The following is a 21,109-nucleotide window of genomic DNA, read 5'->3' as shown; positions in this document are numbered from 1 at the left end:
AAACTTCGATAATATCTTTACATGGTAATTTTTTTCTCTTTAAAATTGTCCGCCTCCGTAGTGTAATGGTCAGCACGCTCGGCTACCGTTTTGGAGGTCCCGGGTTCGATTCCCAGGGGGGGGGGTCAAATAAATATAAGTGATTTTTTCACTGTAATATTTATTCAATATTACCCTGGACTGGTACCTGAAGCGGAGGGCTAATCACCTTTCCTTCATTTGTAAACGATCAAGATAACACTGCGTTTATATGAAGCAGTGCCCTATGCACGGATAAGGGTTTTATTATATTATTATTATTATTATTAAAATTAATACGCGTTTGGGTTCATACGGTTTTCGGATTATTGCAATTATCTCAAAATCTTATTTAATCAAATCAAAATTTACGCATTAAAAATAAACAACCATTCCAAAGTAAAGAGGATGTTAGGAGATCTGTGTACATTTATATTACTCATTCCGTTCATTCAGTAAATTAAGTTAATAATGCAAGAATTTATCGTCAAGTTTGTGAAATTAAAACTGACACAAGTATAATGACACACGATTCCCATTAGGTCAACTTCTGAACAAAGATCAAGGAACATAATTAGTTGATGACATAATTTGCATACTTAAACGTATAATTCACATCCTTTTGACATATCGCTCACTCCTTTCAAGAACGTCATAAACAAAAAAAACTTGATTTTTCAGGAGAACGTTTTTAAAGTTTAAAAATATAACACAATGTATTAAAAATAAATATCAAGCCACTTATTGAACTTTTTACTGTGCAACAGATCTTTTTAGGTAAAACCTGAAGATTTTTACCGCATTTGAAAAATATTTAGTATATTTAAAAAAATAATTAAACGATACCTTTTCTTAAAAAAGGCAAAAATAACATTTTCTACCCTGTAGCGGGTGAACATTAAGTTAAAAATATGCGTCTTATGCTGGGATATAGTACATTTTCTCGGCACTCTGAAAACATGCACAACTGAAAATTGGCGATTTTTTATTTATGACGTTCCTGAAAGGAGTGCGCGATATATAATTCAAATGGGAGCTTTACACAGTGAGGGCACATTATTGTAATTGTAATTATGCGTTTTATGAAAAATAAATCAATACTTATAATATTATACAAGTGCATTTGTTACAAAAACGTGATCATTGACTATTTGATATCTTACTAGCTTAATATTGCCCTGAAAAAAATCCCAAAGGATTTTAAACTGGGAAGTATAATTTATTGACTTGTCAAAAATGACTAACTGCATTGATGTTTATTTTCTTGCCAAGCAAAAGTGACTAAAATGGCCCTCCAGAACATTTTACGTTTTGTTAGTTGGTCACTTTCTCCTGTACGAATACGATATTATACATACATATTATTTGTCTGCTACCGCCGGTTATCGAGACATTTATCAATAATGGCTGTAAATATTGTCAACTGTGTTCGAAAACAATCATCTTTATGCTTCTCTAGCTGGCATAATTGAACTTGATTGTTGATTCTCAGAAATTCGGACGTTAAGGCCATCGCCGTAATAAGCGTCGCGATGATTGCGTGATCCGACAATAAATTAAAACGCCATGGTTTAATTAGGAATAAGTCACGTGGTCATTCCTAACCTCACAAATGCTGCGTGGGCGCAGACGGCGGGAAACAAATTAGATTATGCCAGAAACTCTTGGCTTGATGAAAATTAATTAAAACTCGTAAACCCGGCAAACAATTAGGAATCGAGATTTTTCTGTTACGTATATGAGACATATCGCTCACTCCTTTCAACAACGTCATATTTTATATAAGAAATGACTATTTTCAGTTGTGCATGTCTTTGGAATGCCTAGAAAATGTTCTATATCCCAGCAAAAGCGGCATATTTTTAACCTAATATTTACCCGCTACAGGGCAGAAAGTGTTGTTTTTGCATTTTGAAGAAAAGGTATTGTTTAATTATTTTTTTAAATATGCTAAATATTTTTCAAACGGAGAAAAAATATTCAGATTTTACCTAAAAAGATCTGTTGCACAGTAAAAAGTTTAAAATAAACGGCTTGATATTTATTTATAATATATTTTATTATTTGTCTAAACTTTAAAAACGATCTCCTGAATTTTTTTTATTTATGACGTTGGTAAAAGGAGTGAGCGAAATCTAACATCTACTACTACAACTACTACTACCATCACGCCGTTTCTCCGCAGGGGTATGCAGAGAGGATGGAACGCCACACTCTTCAGTCCTGACATACACTCCTCTCTTCCTTCACATCTAGTCATACATGCCCTCCGATTATGCAGACTTTTGACACCACTAGATTTTATGTTGATTGATTAGATCGTGCCAAGTCTTTTCGGCCGTCCTCGTTCCGTTCTCCCGCTCACATATATTTTTTTAGTCATTCTCTCGTTATCCATTCGCTCCACACGTCCATACCACCTTAAAGAACTCTTCTTAATCTTTTCAATTATCCCTAGTTTAGCCTTAAATTTCTTTCTTATATCTTCGTGTTTAATTCTGTAATACAATGATTTTCCACACATTCGTCCGAGGGAGCGCATTTCAACAGCGTTCACTCTGCTTTCATCCTTCCTTGGCCGTTTCCATGTTTCGCTTTTATAAATCAGTGTCGGTACCAGCACTCCGTTGTGAATCGCTAGTTTGTAATAAAAATGTATACGCTAGTTTGATCAAAATGTCAAATCTTCTAAATTTATTCACCGATTGCTTCGAAATTCTGACACAATGTAGCATTCGAATACGCGCATATTTTTATTTATCTAAATAAATAAAAATTTAATGTTTGTTTAAAATCTCACCCTTTCTACCGTAATGGCAGCGCCATCTGTTGAACATAAGACCAACACACGCAATATTAAACATTGCACATGGCGGGCAGCATGCTTCTTGACAGCTACTGTCATTTAGTATTTAAAAAAATTCCCATTTATTGTTTCATCATAATTAAAAAAAAATCATTGCTTCACGAGCATTGCAAAACAACACATAATAAATATGTGCTTTCTTTCTTTTCTATTAAAGCAGTCAGGGCGACAGCAAACCGTGGCCGGATTCAGCTAGTAAGTGACATAAAAATATTTGAAAAATAATTGTACGATCCACCTACCTTACATACCACCGTACTGGAGGTCCCGGGTTCGATTCCCAGGATGGGGTCAAATAAATATATGTGACTTTTTCACTCTAATATTTATTCAATATTACCTTGGACTGTTAACTGAAGCGCAGGACTGATCACCTGGCATTCAATAGTAAAATAATAATTTTGGCCATTGTCAATTTTAGTGCCATTTTCGTAAAATACTACTTCAAAGGTGATTGTAATATATTTCATTGATAAATTTTGAACTAAGCTCATCAAAATAAAACAATTTAAAAATGAAAAACACAAAAAATTTATTCTAAGATAAAAATGTAAATATTAAAAAAGTTTTAATACATTCCATTGACACATTTTGAACTAAGCTCGCCGAATTCAGATTGTTTGAAGGACTTTCTTTCAATATACATACATATCAAAATAAACAATTTTAAAAGGAAAAAAACAAACAATTTATTAAAAATTTGTATGTGTAAATATGTATTAAAAACGGTTTAATATATCGCTCACTCCTTTCAACAACGTCATATATCAAAAATCATCAATTTTCAGTTGTGCATGTTTTCGGAATGCCCAGAAAATAAACTATATCCCGGCAAAAGCGGCATATTTTTATGTTTTGCATTAACTTTGTGCATCATGTTGATATATTATTTTGAGAAATAAAAAGACATTGGTTTTTGATTCACTCACATTTTTATTAACAACCAACTAGTTTCGGCAACAACCTGTTGCCCTCTTCAGGGTTTAATTTATGAAATTAAACCCTGAAAAGGCCAACAGGTTGTTGCCGAAACTAGTTGGTTGTTAGTAAAAATGTGAGTGGATCAAAAAACAAAGTATTTTCATTTCTCAAAATAATATAGGTATATTTTTAACTTAATATTTACCCGTTACAGGGCAGAAAGTGTTGTTTTTGTATTTTGAAGAAAATGTATTGTTTAATTATTTCTTTAAATATACTAAATATTTTTCAAATGGGAAAAAAACATTCAGATTTTACCTAAAAAGATCTGTTGCACAGTAAAAAGTTAATAGGTGGCTTTATATTTATTTTTAATGCATTTTGTTATATTTTTAATCTTTAAAAATGATCTCCTGTAAAATCAAGTTTTTTGATATATGACGTTGAAAGGAGTGAGCGATATTTCACATTTTGCTTGCTATTTAACTATTCTCGCTTGAAGAGAGATCTTTCGAAGGACATTCCTAGAGTCTTCATGGTCAAGCTGTTCGATGATCTTCGTCAGCTTCTCGACTTCGGGGTCTGACAGTTCCAGGAGGTCCAGATACGAGGAGACAAGCTGGGACAGGGGGAGCAGGAAGGCGGAGAAGCACGAGTGCTGCGCCCTCACGGGGGCCGCATTCACAACCGACACCACTTCGTCCATCAGCAGTAGTTTTTGTGGGGATGATTCCTTACACAAATTAAAATCCTGAAAACATGACACCACTAAGTTACGCGTTACAAAAAATAGTATTAAACCATCCGCATATCAGTTTTTAAAAATATGTATACAAATACACTAATTGAATGTATCTTCCAAAGTCAAAAAGTTATCCCGCCCGGAGCGGAGATGACATGGTATGTCATTCATTCAAACCCTCGCCACACCCGACGGTGCATAGGGCACTGCATCATATAAACACAGTGTTATCTTGATCGTTAACACACGAAGGAAAGGTGATCAGCCCTCTGCTTCAGGTACCAATCCAGGGTAATATTGAATAAATATTAGAGAGAAAAAATCACTTATTTATATTTATTTGACCCCCCCCTGGTGATCGTACACGGGACCTCCAGAATGGTAGCCGCGCTGACCACTACACTATGGAGGTGGACAATATAATATAAACTACAAAAAATAATACGAAAAAAGTCAACAACTGCATGCGCAGAGGACTTGTCCACATACCTGCAGAATATTAGCCGCATTTCTGCAGCAAAACTCCAAACAGGCTAACGCCTTATCAGTGTCCAGGTCCTTAGCGCTAGTTGATATCAGCTTCAAGACGGAGCAGAGAGTGGCGTAACTTGCGGTGACATCATTCTGCATACACATCCCGGAGAATGTCTTCTTCCATTCCGCTAAAGTACTGCGCGGTAGAAGCTACAAACGATTACCCTGTTAGTTCCGGCTAGGTTAAATAAAATTTATATACTTTATAAAATTAAACAACTTTGGTTTAACCACTTTTTTATTATTAGTACACTTTAACCTACCGGTTTCGACAAGAACCTTGTCATCATCAGGGTTTACTAAATTCTAAAACATTAAAATACTCATAATTAATTACATTCCCTTACCAAAAACCTTCACACAGTCTGTGAAAAATCCTAAAAAAATTATAATAATAACATTTAGGACTTTTTACCTCTGTGTGGAAGTTTTTGGTAAGGGAATGTAATTAATTATGAGTATTTTAATGTTTTTAATATTATAGAATTTAATAAACCCTGATGATGACAAGGTTCTTGTCAAAATTGGTAGGTTAAAGTGTACTAATAATAAAAAAGTGGTTAAAACAAAGTTGTTTAATTTTATAAAGTTTATAAAATGTGCCACAAAGTATCTGCGAAAAACATTCAAGAAAAAATTCATATAATCCAAGAATCCACAGCGCGAGTGAGTTTGGATAGTAGAGTTAGTCTGTACTTACATAACACAAGCAGACCAATGCATCCTCGGCATTCAATGTAGTGTCATATAATTCTTTGAAAAATTGCTGCGGCCACAATTCTTGATAATAATAAGCATTCATGGGAGTGAGGAAAGACAGTTTACTGGCTAACCATTTGAATTCACTATCTGAAAAATAAAGAAATTCACAACATTTTGGGTGTGTCCAAATCCTTGTTCACAAATCTGGGTCTCTACACATAGGAGTTATTTTTTATATTTTCATATCTCAACAAAGATATCGCTCACTCCTTTCAAGAACGTCATAAATCAAAAATCGTCAATTTTCGCGGCGTATTTTTAACGAACAGAAAGTGTTGTTTTTGCATTTTGAAGAAAATGTAATGTTTAATTATTTTTTCAAATATACAAAATATTTTTCAAATGGAGAAAAAACCTTCAGGTTTTATGTACCTAAAAAGATCTGTTGCACAGTAAAAAGTTAAATAAGTGGCTTGATATTATATTTGTTTTTAATGCATTGTTTTATATTTTTAAACTTTAAAAACGTTCTCCTGAAAAATCAAGTTTTTTGATTTATGACGTTCTTGAAAGGTGTGAGCGATATGTAGTATATACTCTCAGTATTTAAAACAATTCAGTAGGATCCTGAACACACTTTTTAAAAAAAAGGGTCTCTGCTAAGTAAAAGCTTACTACTTCACAAACTGCACTGGTTACGCTTTCCCGAAAGGGTTGAGTATAAACTCTGCCTACTCATGAATAAATATTGATTTATTAGCCATATTATGTATTGACATAATATGGCTATCTAAAATATGGAGTCGAAACCGGGACCTGCAATGGGCAAATCTTAACAGCTCGCAACCAGCGAACTAAATTTGGCGAGCGTGCCTTTGCTGTTGCGGGGCCAACGACGTGGAATGCTCTTCCACCAATGGTTAGAAATAGTTGGAGTGAGATGATCTTTAGAAAAAAACTAAAAACACATTTGTTTGCTAAATCATTACCACCATAATTTTTTCCCCAATTAATTTACAGTAAAGCGCCCTTGAGGTAGTATTTTACGAAAATGGCGCTATATAAATTATCCAAATTTATTATTAATTAGTCAAATCAATCATAGATATTGCCGCAAATTAAATGTTAACACACTAAGGACGGGAAGTGTATTTTTACCTCCTGCGGCGGGGCGGTTTCATTTCAAAGTATAGGAATTATTTAATTATTTAATATGAATATTACATACCAATATCTTTGTTAAGGTTTTATCTATATGTACACAATTATTGAATATCGAATTTTTGTGCACTCCACAGGCATAAAAAACATCCGTGCTTAGTGTGTTAAATGGAAAAGAAGGAAAATAAAAATAGTGCACAAAGAAAATATTTTAAATCTATGTAACAGCAATGCAATCAAAATGCTAATTGACATCACTCTCCCACTCTTCCCCTCTAGGCTACCACCAATCACAACTGGTCATTTCAGGCTATCCTCTTGCCACGCGAAACGTGTCCAAAGAACTGAAGAATCCGTCATGTACAGGCATTGGCCAGAGTCAAGCCATCCAAGTTTAATTCCTGATGAATGGACTTATAATACTAAAGTTATTGAATTAAAATTATGTATGGGGGATTTCTTTAATAGTTTTATAACATGAATGTGGAATTGTTTAATTGGCTTTTTTTTTAACGTAACTATTTTTTGTTTATGTAATGTAATGTTTTTATTGTTAATGTAACTATTGTTTATTATATCTTTTTTTTTATATGTAAGCTGTACAATTCCCGAATAAATAAAAAAAAAATTAAAAATTTCAATCCCCTTGTTTGAGCCGGCTAGGTTAAAAAAATAATAATAAATAAAAATCAAGTTACCTGAGGGGTGTTTACTTTGCAAGAATGACTTTAATATCGAGGTCTGGAACACAATAGAAGAATGGAGAACTTCTGCAGATGTAATGGTGAAAGTAGCCAAGTTCCATCTCACGGCTTCCATTATCTGTCCCAACATTACCAGCATCGGAGCGATGAATTTAACGTGTTTGCTTGTGCAGAAAATTTCTTGTAGAGCTGCCAAGTACAACCATATATGGGAAAAGTTTGATTCGGTGAGATATTTATGGATCGCCGGCATTAAAACTTTTAGTAACATAACATCGTCCGATATCAAACCTTTTTCAGTTATTCCTTTAATGAAATAAACATAACTTAGTTTTGCCACATCCGTATCGATGCTTCCCACATCAATCTGACACACAGAATTCAAGGTTAATAAAGTTAGGGCGGTAAAATTATTACTTTGAGGAGCGTAAAGCGCGCTATCGAAATCTAATTTGATTTTTAAGTCGCGGAAAACGTTTAAAGATTCGATGGCATTTAGCATCACGGATGTTTGTTGGCTGTTATTAATGCATTCTCTAAAAGCTCTGTTGTAAAACTTGCAGGGATTCTGCACGAAGAGGGAATAGATTTCAGTCAGTCGACAATCGTTAATTTCAATCAATTTGTTGAATGATTCCGTGAGTTTCTGTTCGTAATCTGGCAACTCTAAAACATCGCTTATTTCATAATCTGATAAATTATTCAAAATGAGCGATACTTGGTCATTGACGGGCTGGGTCGAGAGGTATTTGAAAAGCGAGGTTTTTATGCTGTTAGCGTATTCGTACTTGATGGAACCGTATAATATCTTAATGCTGGCTTTAAAAAGGGTTATGCAGTCTTCGGGAGATACGATACTAATATTATTGATAACGCAGTCGATACATTTTTCATCAGTGAAGAAATAGTTTTCATTTATAAGAGCCGCTATCCATTTTTTTTGTTCTGGGGAGTCAGTGGATGCATTTTGAATCATGGTTTCTCTGTCGGCAGATTGAATTTGATCGGCTAAGCTTTCCGGCTTATGCGAGATAGCGGGTAACATGCTGATGACGTCATTTTCGAAACGTTCATCCGATTTCAAAATCTCGTGGAGTTTGTACGCTAATTCTCCGATGGAGACTTGCATAACTTTAGTCGGATCTTTCGGGTCTTGGAACTCGCACCACGAACAGAATATATCGACATTTATAGCCATTACATTACATTTAGCAGTTTCTAATAACACATCGTTCAACTTGGTGACATACTCCGCGATGATATCATCAATATTATCCCGCTTTTCGGAGAAATTTCCATTTTCCACATCCTCAAATGTAGCTAAATACATTTCGCACTCTTTCGGAATGGCCGGAAGATCATTTAAAAATAATTTAAAACACTCGATCAAATTTTCTAATAGATCGTGCATTGAATTTCCGGCGTGAAGATACAATTGATTTGTCGACCAATTTGCCATTTTGGTTTGATTAGACGGTTCACTAAAACACTTTGCCAACTCGCAGAGCTGATTGAAGGCTCCATCGAGAATAGCTTTCTGATCGTTTACTCTGAGGGATTTTCTTGACATTCTTATGATCATCTCGTAAGCGGACGAAATTAAAGTACTCGCCCTTTTAACGCTTTCCTGCGGCGTGGAATACTTGATATTTTGTGTCGCAATTTCTAGAATTTCCAGCGACATAACGGGGTCGCAATATTTCACGGCTTCGCAAAGAAATTGATGAAAATCCAGTCCCCAAATTAAGTGTGCAAGCAGGCATTTCGTAAGCGTCGGCGCCACCCAAATCAAATGACCGATATCGTCATTATTTACTAATTCTTCCAAAATCTTTAGGTCTGTGTTTAATATTAAGAAAAAGTTGATTTTGCGCAAAATTTCATAATGCTTCGGCACAAGAATTCCATCGGCAATAAAACCTTTTCCAGAGAGTATTTGAGATACAATTTCTACAACACTTTTAATACCAGCTTCATTTCCTGAAATAGAGATAATGTATAAAAATTCGATCATTTATAATTTTGATTAAAATTGTGTAAAATAAGACAATTGGGAATACCTCCTCTGGATCGAAAGTTGGTGAAACGAGAAGAATTATTCGCCTTAAGAAGCGCTCCTTGTATCTGGCCCAGTGTCGGATCGAAATCCATTATTTATTTATATATTTAAAACCTATATATGTAAACGGTAAAAAAATATTTTGACTTTCGCGTCACCCGCTAAGTTCAAAAATCCCGATCGGGCAACCATGGATAAAAACCAAAACAAGAAATCCACTTGTCGAATCACATTGCAGAAAAAAAAAAGAATAATTAAAATTTTTAAAGTATCTACCTCGTTTAAAATTAATGACAATTTTATTACGAAAAAGGGGGATTTTGATGCTTATGGTCCCTTGTCGGAGGCTCTAGGTCCGACCCCAACTATGCTGCATTTGTTTTCTTTTTTCAAACACAAGCCGCTTTTGGCTTACTTGAAATTTAAAAAAAAAAAAAAAATGTACGATGTAAGAATACTAATATTATTTTTACAATAAAAAAGTATTTTATGAAACGCATGACAGTGGAAAATTATCAACGGATTATATATTTTTTTTCATGTTTGTTTTTTGACTTGTTGTCATCTGTGATTTTAGTGGAAAAATAAAAAAGCAGAAAAAAACTACACTGATTAACTAACTAACCATCACACCGGTTCCCCGCAGGGATGGGGAAAGAAATTAGAACGCCACACCATTTTGTCATTGCAAACATTCCTCACGCTTCCAAGTTCATGCATCTCCTCATATACACCCGCCGATTGTTTCGACTCCTAACCTGACTGCTTGCAAGTATTTGGCATACCTGATCTCGCCAAGTTTTTCTTGGTCTTCCTTTGCTCCTTTTTTCCAAATACATTCACCTCATAAATTTGTTATCTCAGCTTTGCATTCCTTCCTTATTTCACTATTCGAACATCTATCATACATCGTCATCGTAAGTTTAAAAAAAATAGAAAAAAGGTATAATTTTTTCATAGTTTTTTTTGGGTGAATAATATTTTATCTTTTATGTTCATGAAATTTTAATACTGGCAACTTAAATATTAGTCCATAGAAATCAGGCGATCTATCAAGTTCTTTCTTTCCGGTTGTTCGTGAATCGTGTTCGGTGGCAGAAAATGTCGTGAGTAAAAATTTTATCCTAAGTTTTGTATGCAATCAGTTGATTTTTATGAAAGTTTTTGATGCATTAACAATTACCGGTGGACAATGTTTCTGGTTTCGCCGCTATTTTCTTATTTATACGCAAAATTCTGATTTTGTTCCAATGTGTCAGTGTTGAATATTGGCTGATGATATTTTTTACTCAGGTCCAAAGTATCGAGAGACACACTTTACGAGGGCGTGAATGCCGTCCTCCAACACTCCCAGGAGCACAAGAAGAACTTCCTGGAGACGGTGGAATTGCAAATTGGCCTGAAGAACTATGATCCCCAGAAGGACAAGCGTTTCTCCGGAACCGTCAAGTATGTTCACCTGATACATTAACACCGGCACTGCCGGACACTGAATCAGGTAGTCAGCTCCGCTGGCGGACCTCCATCCAGGGTCTTAAAATAACTGGAGAGGTGTGTGTCCGCAAAACACTTACCGAGCATATCTAACGATGTGTTTCGCGGTAAGTAAGTAGTCACTCTTTTTCATCCATATGGAAATTTCATCGATACATTTTACAGTATGGGTATGCTATGCTTAGTCTGGCTAATTGATCGCCCTAAAACGAAGGGACTATATGATAGGCGCTGTGGCGTTGTTGGGTAGACACTCAACTTCAAAACTGATGTCGCTGGTTCGATTCCCGACGGTTGCAAAATGAATTCAAGAAAGATTTATTTTCAACTGGTCTGGGTGTTTGTGTTGTATTTTTCACATATACCTTCCCCATCTAAATAATCGGCGGGTATGTATGAGGAGATGCATGAACGTGGAAGATGTGAAGAATGTTTGCAAAGGCAGAGTGGTGTGGCGATGTATTTTCTCTGCCTACCCCTGAGGGGAAGCGGCGTGATGGTTAGTTAGTTACCTTCCCCATCCTTACTATCCTACCTGCAGACAAGCCTCCAACACAGAGGTTTTGCGGGTTATTCCTTAATAATAATAATTTAAAAAAAACCTGATTGGATCAAGCAACGCGAGTTTCGGAATGTTGACTCATATATCAAGGGTATAGTGGCAAAAAATATCAACTCCAAAATCCTTGTTTGAATAATCCCTGTTATTTAAAGGTTTTAGCCTGAACAAAATACCCGCTATTGAACTTAAAGTTGAATTTACTTTTAAAACCACAAAAACGTGACATTTCAAAACACTTATGCCAGTTTATAGAGCGTTGAAAACTTTATAATACTGCATCATTAAGTCAAAATTGCACATTTTTGATTTAACGGTTTTTTGCTAGTACACCCACAATATATCACTTCATTAATAGTATCTGAGAGGAATATTAACAGCCTTTTCCCCCAGATTGAAGTACATCCCGCGTCCCAAGATGCAAGTCTGCATCCTCGGTGACCAGCAGCACTGTGACGAGGCCAAGGTCAACCAGGTTCCCTGGATGGATGCCGAGGGACTCAAGAAGCTCAACAAAAACAAGAAGCTCGTGAAGAAACTGGCCAAGAAGTGAGTATTTGCAAAGAAAATTGCCCCTTTGCTTGTTTTCTCATTATCTTTAACCCTTTCCGGTCCCCCAAAATTAAAAAAAATCTAGGTCTACCTAGATTTTTCCCAATTGGAATGTAACTATTATAATTTTTTTTAATATTATTTTTTGACATCTCATCAAAGATGAAGAAGAATATGGATGTCTGGGCATTTACGGGGCTGACGACCGTCATAGGCTGGTTTAATACTTTACACTCGTGTAACAATCACCAATTCTACCAATTATTGACAACCACACTATTTAAATTATTGGAAGTTCTATATATATGAACCAATTTAGAAACCTTGTTCTTGAATCACTAGAACTTCACTAGAAACATCTATTGGTGAGATGTAAAGAAGCTTTTTACTAAGCAGAAACTCTTATATTATTGTAACTGTCTATAATTACATTCCAATTGGATAAATCTTTTGTCCTCTTCTCCACATACTGTTGTAATAGATACGAGTGACAAAAATGTTAGCTTGGAATTTAAATAAATAAAAATAATGATGAAAAAATGTCGAATAACATCCGACATGGGACCTTAGAGGAAAAAATTGATGTCGAATGAGATTTGACATGGGACCAGTAAGGGTTAAAAGTGTTGTATACATACTGTTGGTAGAGAGCGGGAGAGGCTTATAAGCGTTCTATTTGCTTACTTTTAGTAAAGCGCGAGAGACCTTAAAAAAAACATTGTATAGAATTGGGTTTGCGATTACTTGTGATTTAGTATACTGATGGTGGTCGGGTGGCAGACTGATTATAATTAGTGTCAGGGTTGATGAAAATTAATTATTTATTTGCACGTAATGGTGCATAGAACACCGCATCATAAAGCAGTGTTATCTTGATCATTAAATACATAAAGGAAATATGATCAATTTTTGGGTAATACATATATTCAAAATTAAACACAGTTATTGGATTGAATTCTACTTTTATTTACATATATATGATAAGATGTGATGCGTTTCCTCTTATTAACCACCCTACCTTCGGGTTATTTTCTGAGTTAATTCTGTGGATTTTTTTTTTCTTTTTTTCTGCAGAATTATGATAACAGATTTTTTTGCCATTGTGCTTTTAGGACAGAACTGATGTACTTTTTTATTAGCGTCTTCCCTCACTCTGTCTCGCATAAAATATTTTTGGCACAGGGTTAGCGCAGTGGTGTGGAAAAAACTGCGCGTATCACGTACGTTCGTATGCGTAGGGCGGTTAAAACTTAAGAATTATGATCAGCCTCGCGCTTTAGTGCTGGTAGTATCAAAGAAATATTATTGAAAAAAATCACTTTATTTATTTCAACTATTAGTTCCAAGTTGAGGTAGTAATGAAGATATTTGTTCTGTGTTTTTTCCTATTTAAAATCTAAAAATAACTGGTGTTTAATTCCCGCCAATCTGTTCAGGTACGACGCTTTCCTGGCCTCAGAGTCCCTCATCAAGCAGATTCCCCGTCTGCTGGGTCCCGGCCTGAACAAAGCCGGAAAGTTCCCCGGTCTGCTCTCCCACCAGGAGTCCATGACACAGAAAGTGGATGAAGTCAAAGCCACCATCAAGTTCCAGATGAAGAAGGTAACACTGCACACATTCTTATTAACACATTATAGTCGGGCGCTTCGAACAATAGACTCTAGCCTATAGCGGATGTTTTTCTTTCTTAAAATTGACACAATTTCAAAACCAAATAATATTTTCGATAGAAATTTTCAAAGAAATCATATATGACATTTGATCATGAAAAATAAATTATTATCATAATTTTTAATTAAGTATTCTGTATTTCACAATCGCAAATATTAAATGGTTTAGAAATTGTGTCAATTTTGAGAAAGCGATGTATTTTTGCGCTAATCGCGAAAAACGTACACTATAGGCTAGTCTATTGTTCGAAGCGCCCGATTACAATGTGTTAAGCTAACAGTGCTTTTAACAAACAAAATACAATTGTGCTTGTCTCCGACAGCTCTAAACAGCGCCTCAACGTTTCTGATCCCTGTCCAATCTCGTGTATTCTGGAACCAGATCTGTCTTCTGCTTACACCTGTACGACCTTCTATTTCATAGAAAATTTATACAAATTTGTTTTTAGGTACTCTGCCTGTCTGTCGCCGTAGGCAACGTGGCCATGAACCCCGATGAGCTGGCCCAGAACGTCCACTTGGCCATCAACTTCCTGGTCTCGCTGCTGAAGAAGCACTGGCAGAATGTCCGCTCCCTGCACATGAAGTCCACCATGGGGCCGCCCCAGAGACTGTATTAAGGGTGCCCGTACTTGTACTTTTAAAAATAAACAATTGAAAACCTCTAACAAGTTGTTTACTTAACTCTCACCATATTCCCGTTACACTCTAGAAATGCCATCAATAAAATGTGGAAATGCCATCCATAAAATGGACAAATCCATGTAAAACTTTGGATTTCGATGATACTTTTCTTTTGAACACAATTCTCAAATTGAAATTGTACATATTTATAAAATTAGTTGTACATCTTTATGTACTCACTGAAAATGTGATGTAAACACCATTTTATAAGAAGCAAGATAGCTGGAACAAAATATGTATTATTATTTGTGGTTTTGTGTAATTTTCTTACTGTTCATAATTTAAAAAGAAAATTGACGGCATTTTGCCGACGAAAATGTGATTTGACTGAAATTACACATTGTATTAAATCCTGATTGACAATATGATATGGATATTTTAGGTTAAACATATCTGCAGTTTGGATAGGAGGGATTTGACCACATTTGATCAGCATTTGTTAGTTGAGACAAATAGCAGTAACTAGCAAACCGGATATAATACTATGTATTAAAAATAAATATCAAGCCACTTCTTGAAATTTCTAATGTGCAACAGGTCTTTTAAGGTAAAACCTGAAGGTTTTTTCTCCAGTTGAAAAATATGAAGTATATTTAAAAAAATAATTAAACAATACCATTTCTTCAAAATGCAAAAACAACACTTTCTGCCCTGTAGCGGGTAAATATTAAGTTAAAAATATGCCTCTTTGCTGGGATATAGTACATTTTCTGGGCATTCTGAAAACGTGCACAACTGAAAATTGTCGATTTTTTATTTATGACCTTCTTGAAAGGAGTGAGCGATATGTTATAAATTAGTAATGTATGAATTATTAACAATCCTGCTACCATAGTAAATAGTACTTCTTTACGGAGTTGAATCGTGGACCCTCGAGATCAGCACTATGAACCGACTAGAGGTATAAAGGTGTCTATATCGTAGGATGCTACGCATTTCATAGACAAGAGCAAGAGAAGGGAGACAGTTGCTGACTGATATCAAGATCCAGGAGGTGTCCTATCTGAGCCATGTGCTAAAAGGAGAGAAGTACAAGCTATCGCAAATAATCAAAAAAGGTAAAAGAGAGGGTGGATGAGATGTGGGCAGAAGATCTCCTGACTCCGGAATATACGAGATTGGACGGGAATCGGGACCGTCGAGACGCCGTTGAGAGCTGCCTAAGATAAGGACAATCACTATCAAGTGATAATCAAGAAAAATCCTGACTTCAATATTTCCATAAACATTTTATTTATCCTTCTAATTATTATCTGGTAAGCATCATGGCAATGCAGTAAAAGCTCATGAATTCAAACTATTAAAATTTAGACTAAGCTTCACATACGATGTTTGATAATGACGGTTAATGCATCAAAACATTTATCACAGTAGCTTTTAAGAAAGAGTGGCACACTTACCAAGTAAAATTTAAGTTAAAAATGGATAGATATTGCTACATACTAACTGCTGAATCAATTAATGAAAAAGGTTTTCTGTTTTGATAAAAATCTCCCATTTCATTAGCTGGTTTTGTTTGGCATTGGAAACATCACTCTATGCATCATCGTCAGTTTATATATGAAAATGAGTGAAGTTTTTTTTAAGTTTGGTAGGTACCTTTAATTTTAAATTAATGAGCTTTTACTGTGATTACGCATACGCAAATTTAAAGTACAAAAGACAAATTGTATTATTACTTAGTACACATTACTGAGGCTCTTTGACCCTGCATCTGTTAGGTCTTCCTCTAAATCTGAAGATATGCTCTCATCATCTTGCGGCAGCTGTTCATCCCCTTCTTCACTTTCTTCGGAGGTGGTACTCTGCGAAGGGATCAACTCTCCTTGAAGGTTTTTGTTCTTAAGATTCCCCATCCAGAATATATCGCTAAGGTTGTTTGCCAACAGCGCACCTTTCACTCTGTAAACCAACGTCTCCAAAATCAGCTTCATCTGAGGCAGATACTCTACAAACGCAGTATCTTTCTTGATTTTCGAATGGCAGTTCAAGGAATGCAAGAACCTTGTGCTGAATTGCAGTAATCGCAATATTTCTAAAACAGCATCGTGGTCACTCCGCAGTTTCAATTCCATCATCGGCATTCCTTGAGAGAGGAAAAGTCTAAATAACGGGATGGACTTTTTCAAAAATGTCAGCAGATTTGTACGGTTCTCTTGTATCTTCAGTATTTCGGTGAAATCTTTCATCGATGTGGCGATGTTGTTCCAGAGCTCCAAGTGTTCTGCGTCAGTCAAACCTTTTTCTAATTCTAGTTTAGCCGCTTCGTAGAGAGCGCCGTACGTCGCTCTGAACAAAAGGGGAAAGTTGGATTTCCCGATGCATTGGAAAGATTCCAAAACTTTATTTTTCTCAGCGAGGCGCGGCACCTGAATTTTCAACTCGCCAGATAATGATTTGATCATATCTATATCTGGTTTGGTAAAGTAACATGACAGTAGAATATCAAGATGTTGATTATAAATTAAGCCTTTTTCTGGAACTCCCAGGGGATCTCGCCACGAATGAGAGAGCATATCCAACGATAATAGAACCAGTTTTTTCATCGTCAGCTTGTCTTCATACAGCTTTGATAAAACTTTGAAAAAACTCACAAGGCTTACTGCGGTCCCGATTAAAAGGCACCAGTCTTTATATTTGAGAATGTATTTGGAAGACTCGGAAACGAGTTCTTTAAGAGATGTGGCCTGAGATACATCCGTATCTCCTCGGCCAGCTATAATTTGTAGACTCTCTATCAACTTTGAGTCGGCGCTTCGATTCTGAAAGCCGGACCAGGAAAATATAATGGTAAGTAAGTCGAACAAGCTGCTCAAACAGTTTTGAGATTCTCCACTCTGCACAGTGAATAATCCCAAAGAATCTCTTACACCGTCATTAGCATCTAATGATTTTTGGACATTTTCGGCAATGCTTTCCATGAAATAGAATACTCTCGGCAAAACTTTAGTGCAACTTTCCACAACATCTTCCGGTTTCCTATGGATGGTTTTAGGAGGAGTTTTGCCAAAGAATACCTTCTTCTTCAATTTTGATGGTAAAATTGTGGATAATTTTGGAGATATTTCTTCCAAGATTAGAACAACATTCTGGGGTCTAAAATGACAATCTGGAGCAGTCAGGAAATCATCGGGAGAATCATCGATAACCAATTCTTCTTGAAATAACGATAGGACTTCAAAATCGAAGACGCGGAACAAGTTGCGATTCAATTTACACTTGGAGTCGGACTTGCCACCTTCCAAAGATATTTCCAGATTCTCCGCTTGAGTCTTTAAAGTGGCCGGCAAAATGGAAATATCACTCTCAACGATGGCTTTCTTCTTTTTACCACCCACCTTCTTAGCGACCTTCTTCACCTTCTCTTGAATTACGACGGGTTTATTTTTGTTGGATGTATTCGTTTCGTAAGAACAGAGCGGAGGTTTATAGTCAATACTGAGATCTTTGATGAAAATTGCCAAATTTTTTTCCAAGGAGATTAAAGCATTAAGTCGCTCGATGACTCTCTTCCTTAAATACGGTTCTCCGTGAACGCAAAACGCATTAATCAACTCTCTGAACCAGTTTATACAATGGACGTAGCAATCTAATATTTTAGTAGCGTGATCCGGGTCAAAGTCTTCCAGACCTATTTCAGGGTCTATCGTGGGCATTAAAATTCCACAGCCCAGAAGGGCATCTATGCTGACAAGACTACCCTTGCATTGTTTGGTGTAGATGAGCTGAGTCAGTCGGAAAAGAAATGGCACTATCCTCAGGTCGGACTTCTCCTTCACTTCTTCGAGGGCGAGACTGGCTAAGTTCAGAGCTATTTCTCCTTCCGCTTCAGTCGGAGCATTGAGGCAGTATTGCACGGATACCGGAATCCCTTTCACTGCTTTAGGTAATGCCTCATCCACATCGACCAGATATACTTCTGTCAAATCCTTAGTGACAGCCGAAGATAGCCAGCTTAAAAATGTGCTCTCCATATAATCGCAGTTGAAAATGACTTGAGCGAGTTCATCGTAAAATAAACATATCTCGGGGAACTTGGAGATGCTTTTGGAAATGAGATCGATGATAGTCGCCGCGTCCTGGGGAGGTCCGTCTGGAAGGTCGTTTATCTCGGAAAAAGAAGAGTTTGACTCCTCGCTGTCTTCTGCCTCGTCCAAACAGACCATGTGCTTGACAGCCATGATGCCGCCGATTATTCCTCGCATTTTGATCTCCGAGTCGGAACTGCTCAGGTGCTTGCGGATGAGCATGTCGACATCGCCTTGCAAGAAAGAATTATCGACGCCGTAGGCTAGGCCGCAGAGCAGATCCATAACATGGTGGATGCCGTCCAAGGTCAGGTTGTCCAACATGTCTGCGAGAGCGAAAATCTGCATCGAATGAGCTTTCAGAGAAGACTTATCTTCGGCCGCTATCTTTGTCAAAATGTTGAGGGAAGTGACTATAGCCTCGTCATTATCGGAGTAGTCCTTGACGAGCAATTCGCTAATGATGATTCTCTGCGAGTCTCTGAGTTCCCTGAACAACACACTAAACCAATCGGTGGCAAATTCAATGACAGCCGGTTCGCTTTTTGTCTTTAATAGAACTTTAGCAATTCTTAACATTTCTTTTAGATACTCGCTCAGCACCGGTTTCATCTTCTTGAATGTGGAGCCGATCAAATCGGAATTAAAAATACCAGCTTTTATTTTCTTTCTGAATATCCCTTCCACTACTTTTTCTCTTGCGCTGGAAGTCGAATACAGAACGAGTAGCATTATCACATCGATCGGTTTGTGGTCTTCCGCAACTCTGACGTTGTTTATGACTTTCATCCAATTCATCGCCAGGTTTTTGGATCCTCCCATCGCGTTCCTTAAAGCGAGGACAGTCATGACTTGGCTACTGGGAATATCTACAGCGGGCTGAGTCCTGGCCGCGGTCCAGTCTAGTCCGTGCCGTAAACCTCGGATAATCTCTAAATCATTATCGCAATTGTTACCAGAGAGAAAGAAGTTGACGAGGATCGGGTAATAGGAAGGGGGAGCGGTCGTTCTGAGTATGTCCATCATTTGATTGTGGACTTGGACCTTCAAGTCGTTTGGTAGACAGAGATAAGACAGGCAGTTCAACACGGCGGGAACCAGTTCCTGATCTTCCGTGAGATACTTACTCAACTCTAGAGCGATGGAGTCATTCAAATGGCAAATAATATCTGGCAGACTGGTTATGATCTCCGATCGGGTGGAGTGGGCCGCTACGTCTAGTAGCTCGAGTACGCCTTTGGTAAGTTTTGTCTCAGCTACTGTCGTATCCAAAAACATAAAGTGTTTTAAAATCATCTGCACGTACGTCGCTTTATCGTCTATAGCCAATTCTACCGCCCGTTCTAGGATGTAATCTATCAGAAGCTCCTGTATGCACGATATGTTGAGAAAAAGTTTTAATGCGCTGTCTTGAATCACGACACCGTCGGAGAAATCATCATTCGCGGGCAAGCGGACATTTTTTATCATGAATCTGTTAAGGTTATCCAGCTCTTTTGTGGAGTTTTTGAATCCTTTTACATACTCCGTAGCATTGCGAGGAAAGTCGACGTTGTTTTCCAAAGTTGTCTGTAGATTTTTCAAGAACTTCTTAGGTTCGCAAGTTAAAGAATGATTATCCGACCCCTCGCTAAGTTTGAGCCCGGACTTCTCTGTAATGTCCTCGAAGTATTTGGTTGCAAACGGTTTAATCTGTTGCGATTTCGAATCGAGTTTAGGTTTTTTGGGTTTCGAAGCACTAGATAATTTGCTCCCTTGCGATGGTATTACATTCAAATCTCTCAGGGGTGTCGATAATGCTCTTTGAATGTTTTCAATTGATTCTTCTTCGCTGCCTGATCCTGCAGGACTGGCAATAACTTTCGCGAGTGATTTGGATTTTCTCTTATACATTTTTGTAAAATCAGTGAAACTTGCACATCAAAAATAACAATTTATAACAAAGGAATCGCAATTTAATGAAAAATTTGACGTTAAACTTGTTTGAACCTGAGAAAGTGACACTTGACAGCCCGCCAAAACCAAACAATGTACAGTGTTGCCAGCTGAAAGATTTCATTAATGGGTACATATATTTCAACAAACTTATCAAAAAACAAAAAAAAATATTTTCGTTCGCTAAGTAATCAATAAATCTTTGGAACTAAAAGCAAAATAAGACAAATGTGATGCAATCAGATACTTCACACTACAACTATATACTTAGGTATATTTAGAAGAACGTAATGTTAGGTATATTATTTTATGAATAAGAAGTAACTCTAAATTTTCAATATATGTATGTATTTTGTTCAACAATCAGTAAATATAATTCCTCATCATTAACCCCTATTCGCACTAAAATGGTAGAAAGGGCACTGCATAGAATCTACGCTGTGTTAACTTAATCGTCTCATTGCTTAGACCGATCCTCAC

The 21,109-nt window shown here is 36.6% G+C and overlaps 3 protein-coding genes across 3 annotated transcripts; 1 reads left to right on the top strand and 2 right to left on the bottom strand.

Moving 5' to 3' along the window:
* Positions 1-4,136: 4,136 nt before the first annotated feature.
* Positions 4,137-9,918, bottom strand: LOC148303121 (uncharacterized). The gene is made up of 5 exons (XM_088270439.1): positions 9,709-9,918; positions 7,643-9,628; positions 5,782-5,930; positions 5,037-5,231; positions 4,137-4,556 (listed from the first exon to the last, which is right to left on the bottom strand). Exons 1-5 carry the CDS (start codon positions 9,797-9,799, stop codon positions 4,284-4,286), a joined length of 2,694 nt encoding a protein of 897 aa, XP_088126565.1. The 5' UTR covers positions 9,800-9,918; the 3' UTR covers positions 4,137-4,283.
* An 852-nt stretch (positions 9,919-10,770) lies between these two features.
* Positions 10,771-14,653, top strand: RpL10Ab (ribosomal protein L10Ab). The gene is made up of 5 exons (XM_088270478.1): positions 10,771-10,813; positions 11,001-11,156; positions 12,154-12,309; positions 13,749-13,914; positions 14,432-14,653. The coding sequence occupies exons 1-5, from the start codon at positions 10,809-10,811 to the stop codon at positions 14,600-14,602; spliced, it is 654 nt and encodes a 217-aa protein (XP_088126604.1). The 5' UTR covers positions 10,771-10,808; the 3' UTR covers positions 14,603-14,653.
* Positions 14,654-15,878: 1,225 nt separating this feature from the next.
* Fancd2 (Fanconi anemia complementation group D2) lies at positions 15,879-20,697 on the bottom strand. Its single transcript, XM_088270436.1, has one exon. The coding sequence runs from the start codon at positions 20,585-20,587 to the stop codon at positions 16,346-16,348; it is 4,242 nt and encodes a 1,413-aa protein (XP_088126562.1). The 5' UTR covers positions 20,588-20,697; the 3' UTR covers positions 15,879-16,345.
* Positions 20,698-21,109: the final 412 nt, after the last annotated feature.

The sequence above is a fragment of the Brachycentrus maculatus genome, unplaced genomic scaffold (genome assembly GCF_059751285.1).
Source record: "Brachycentrus maculatus isolate JH-2025_06_01 unplaced genomic scaffold, ASM5975128v1 h1tg000386l, whole genome shotgun sequence".
In the NCBI taxonomy this organism is placed as follows: domain Eukaryota; kingdom Metazoa; phylum Arthropoda; class Insecta; order Trichoptera; family Brachycentridae; genus Brachycentrus; species Brachycentrus maculatus.
This window is presented reverse-complemented; position numbering and strand designations above follow the sequence as displayed.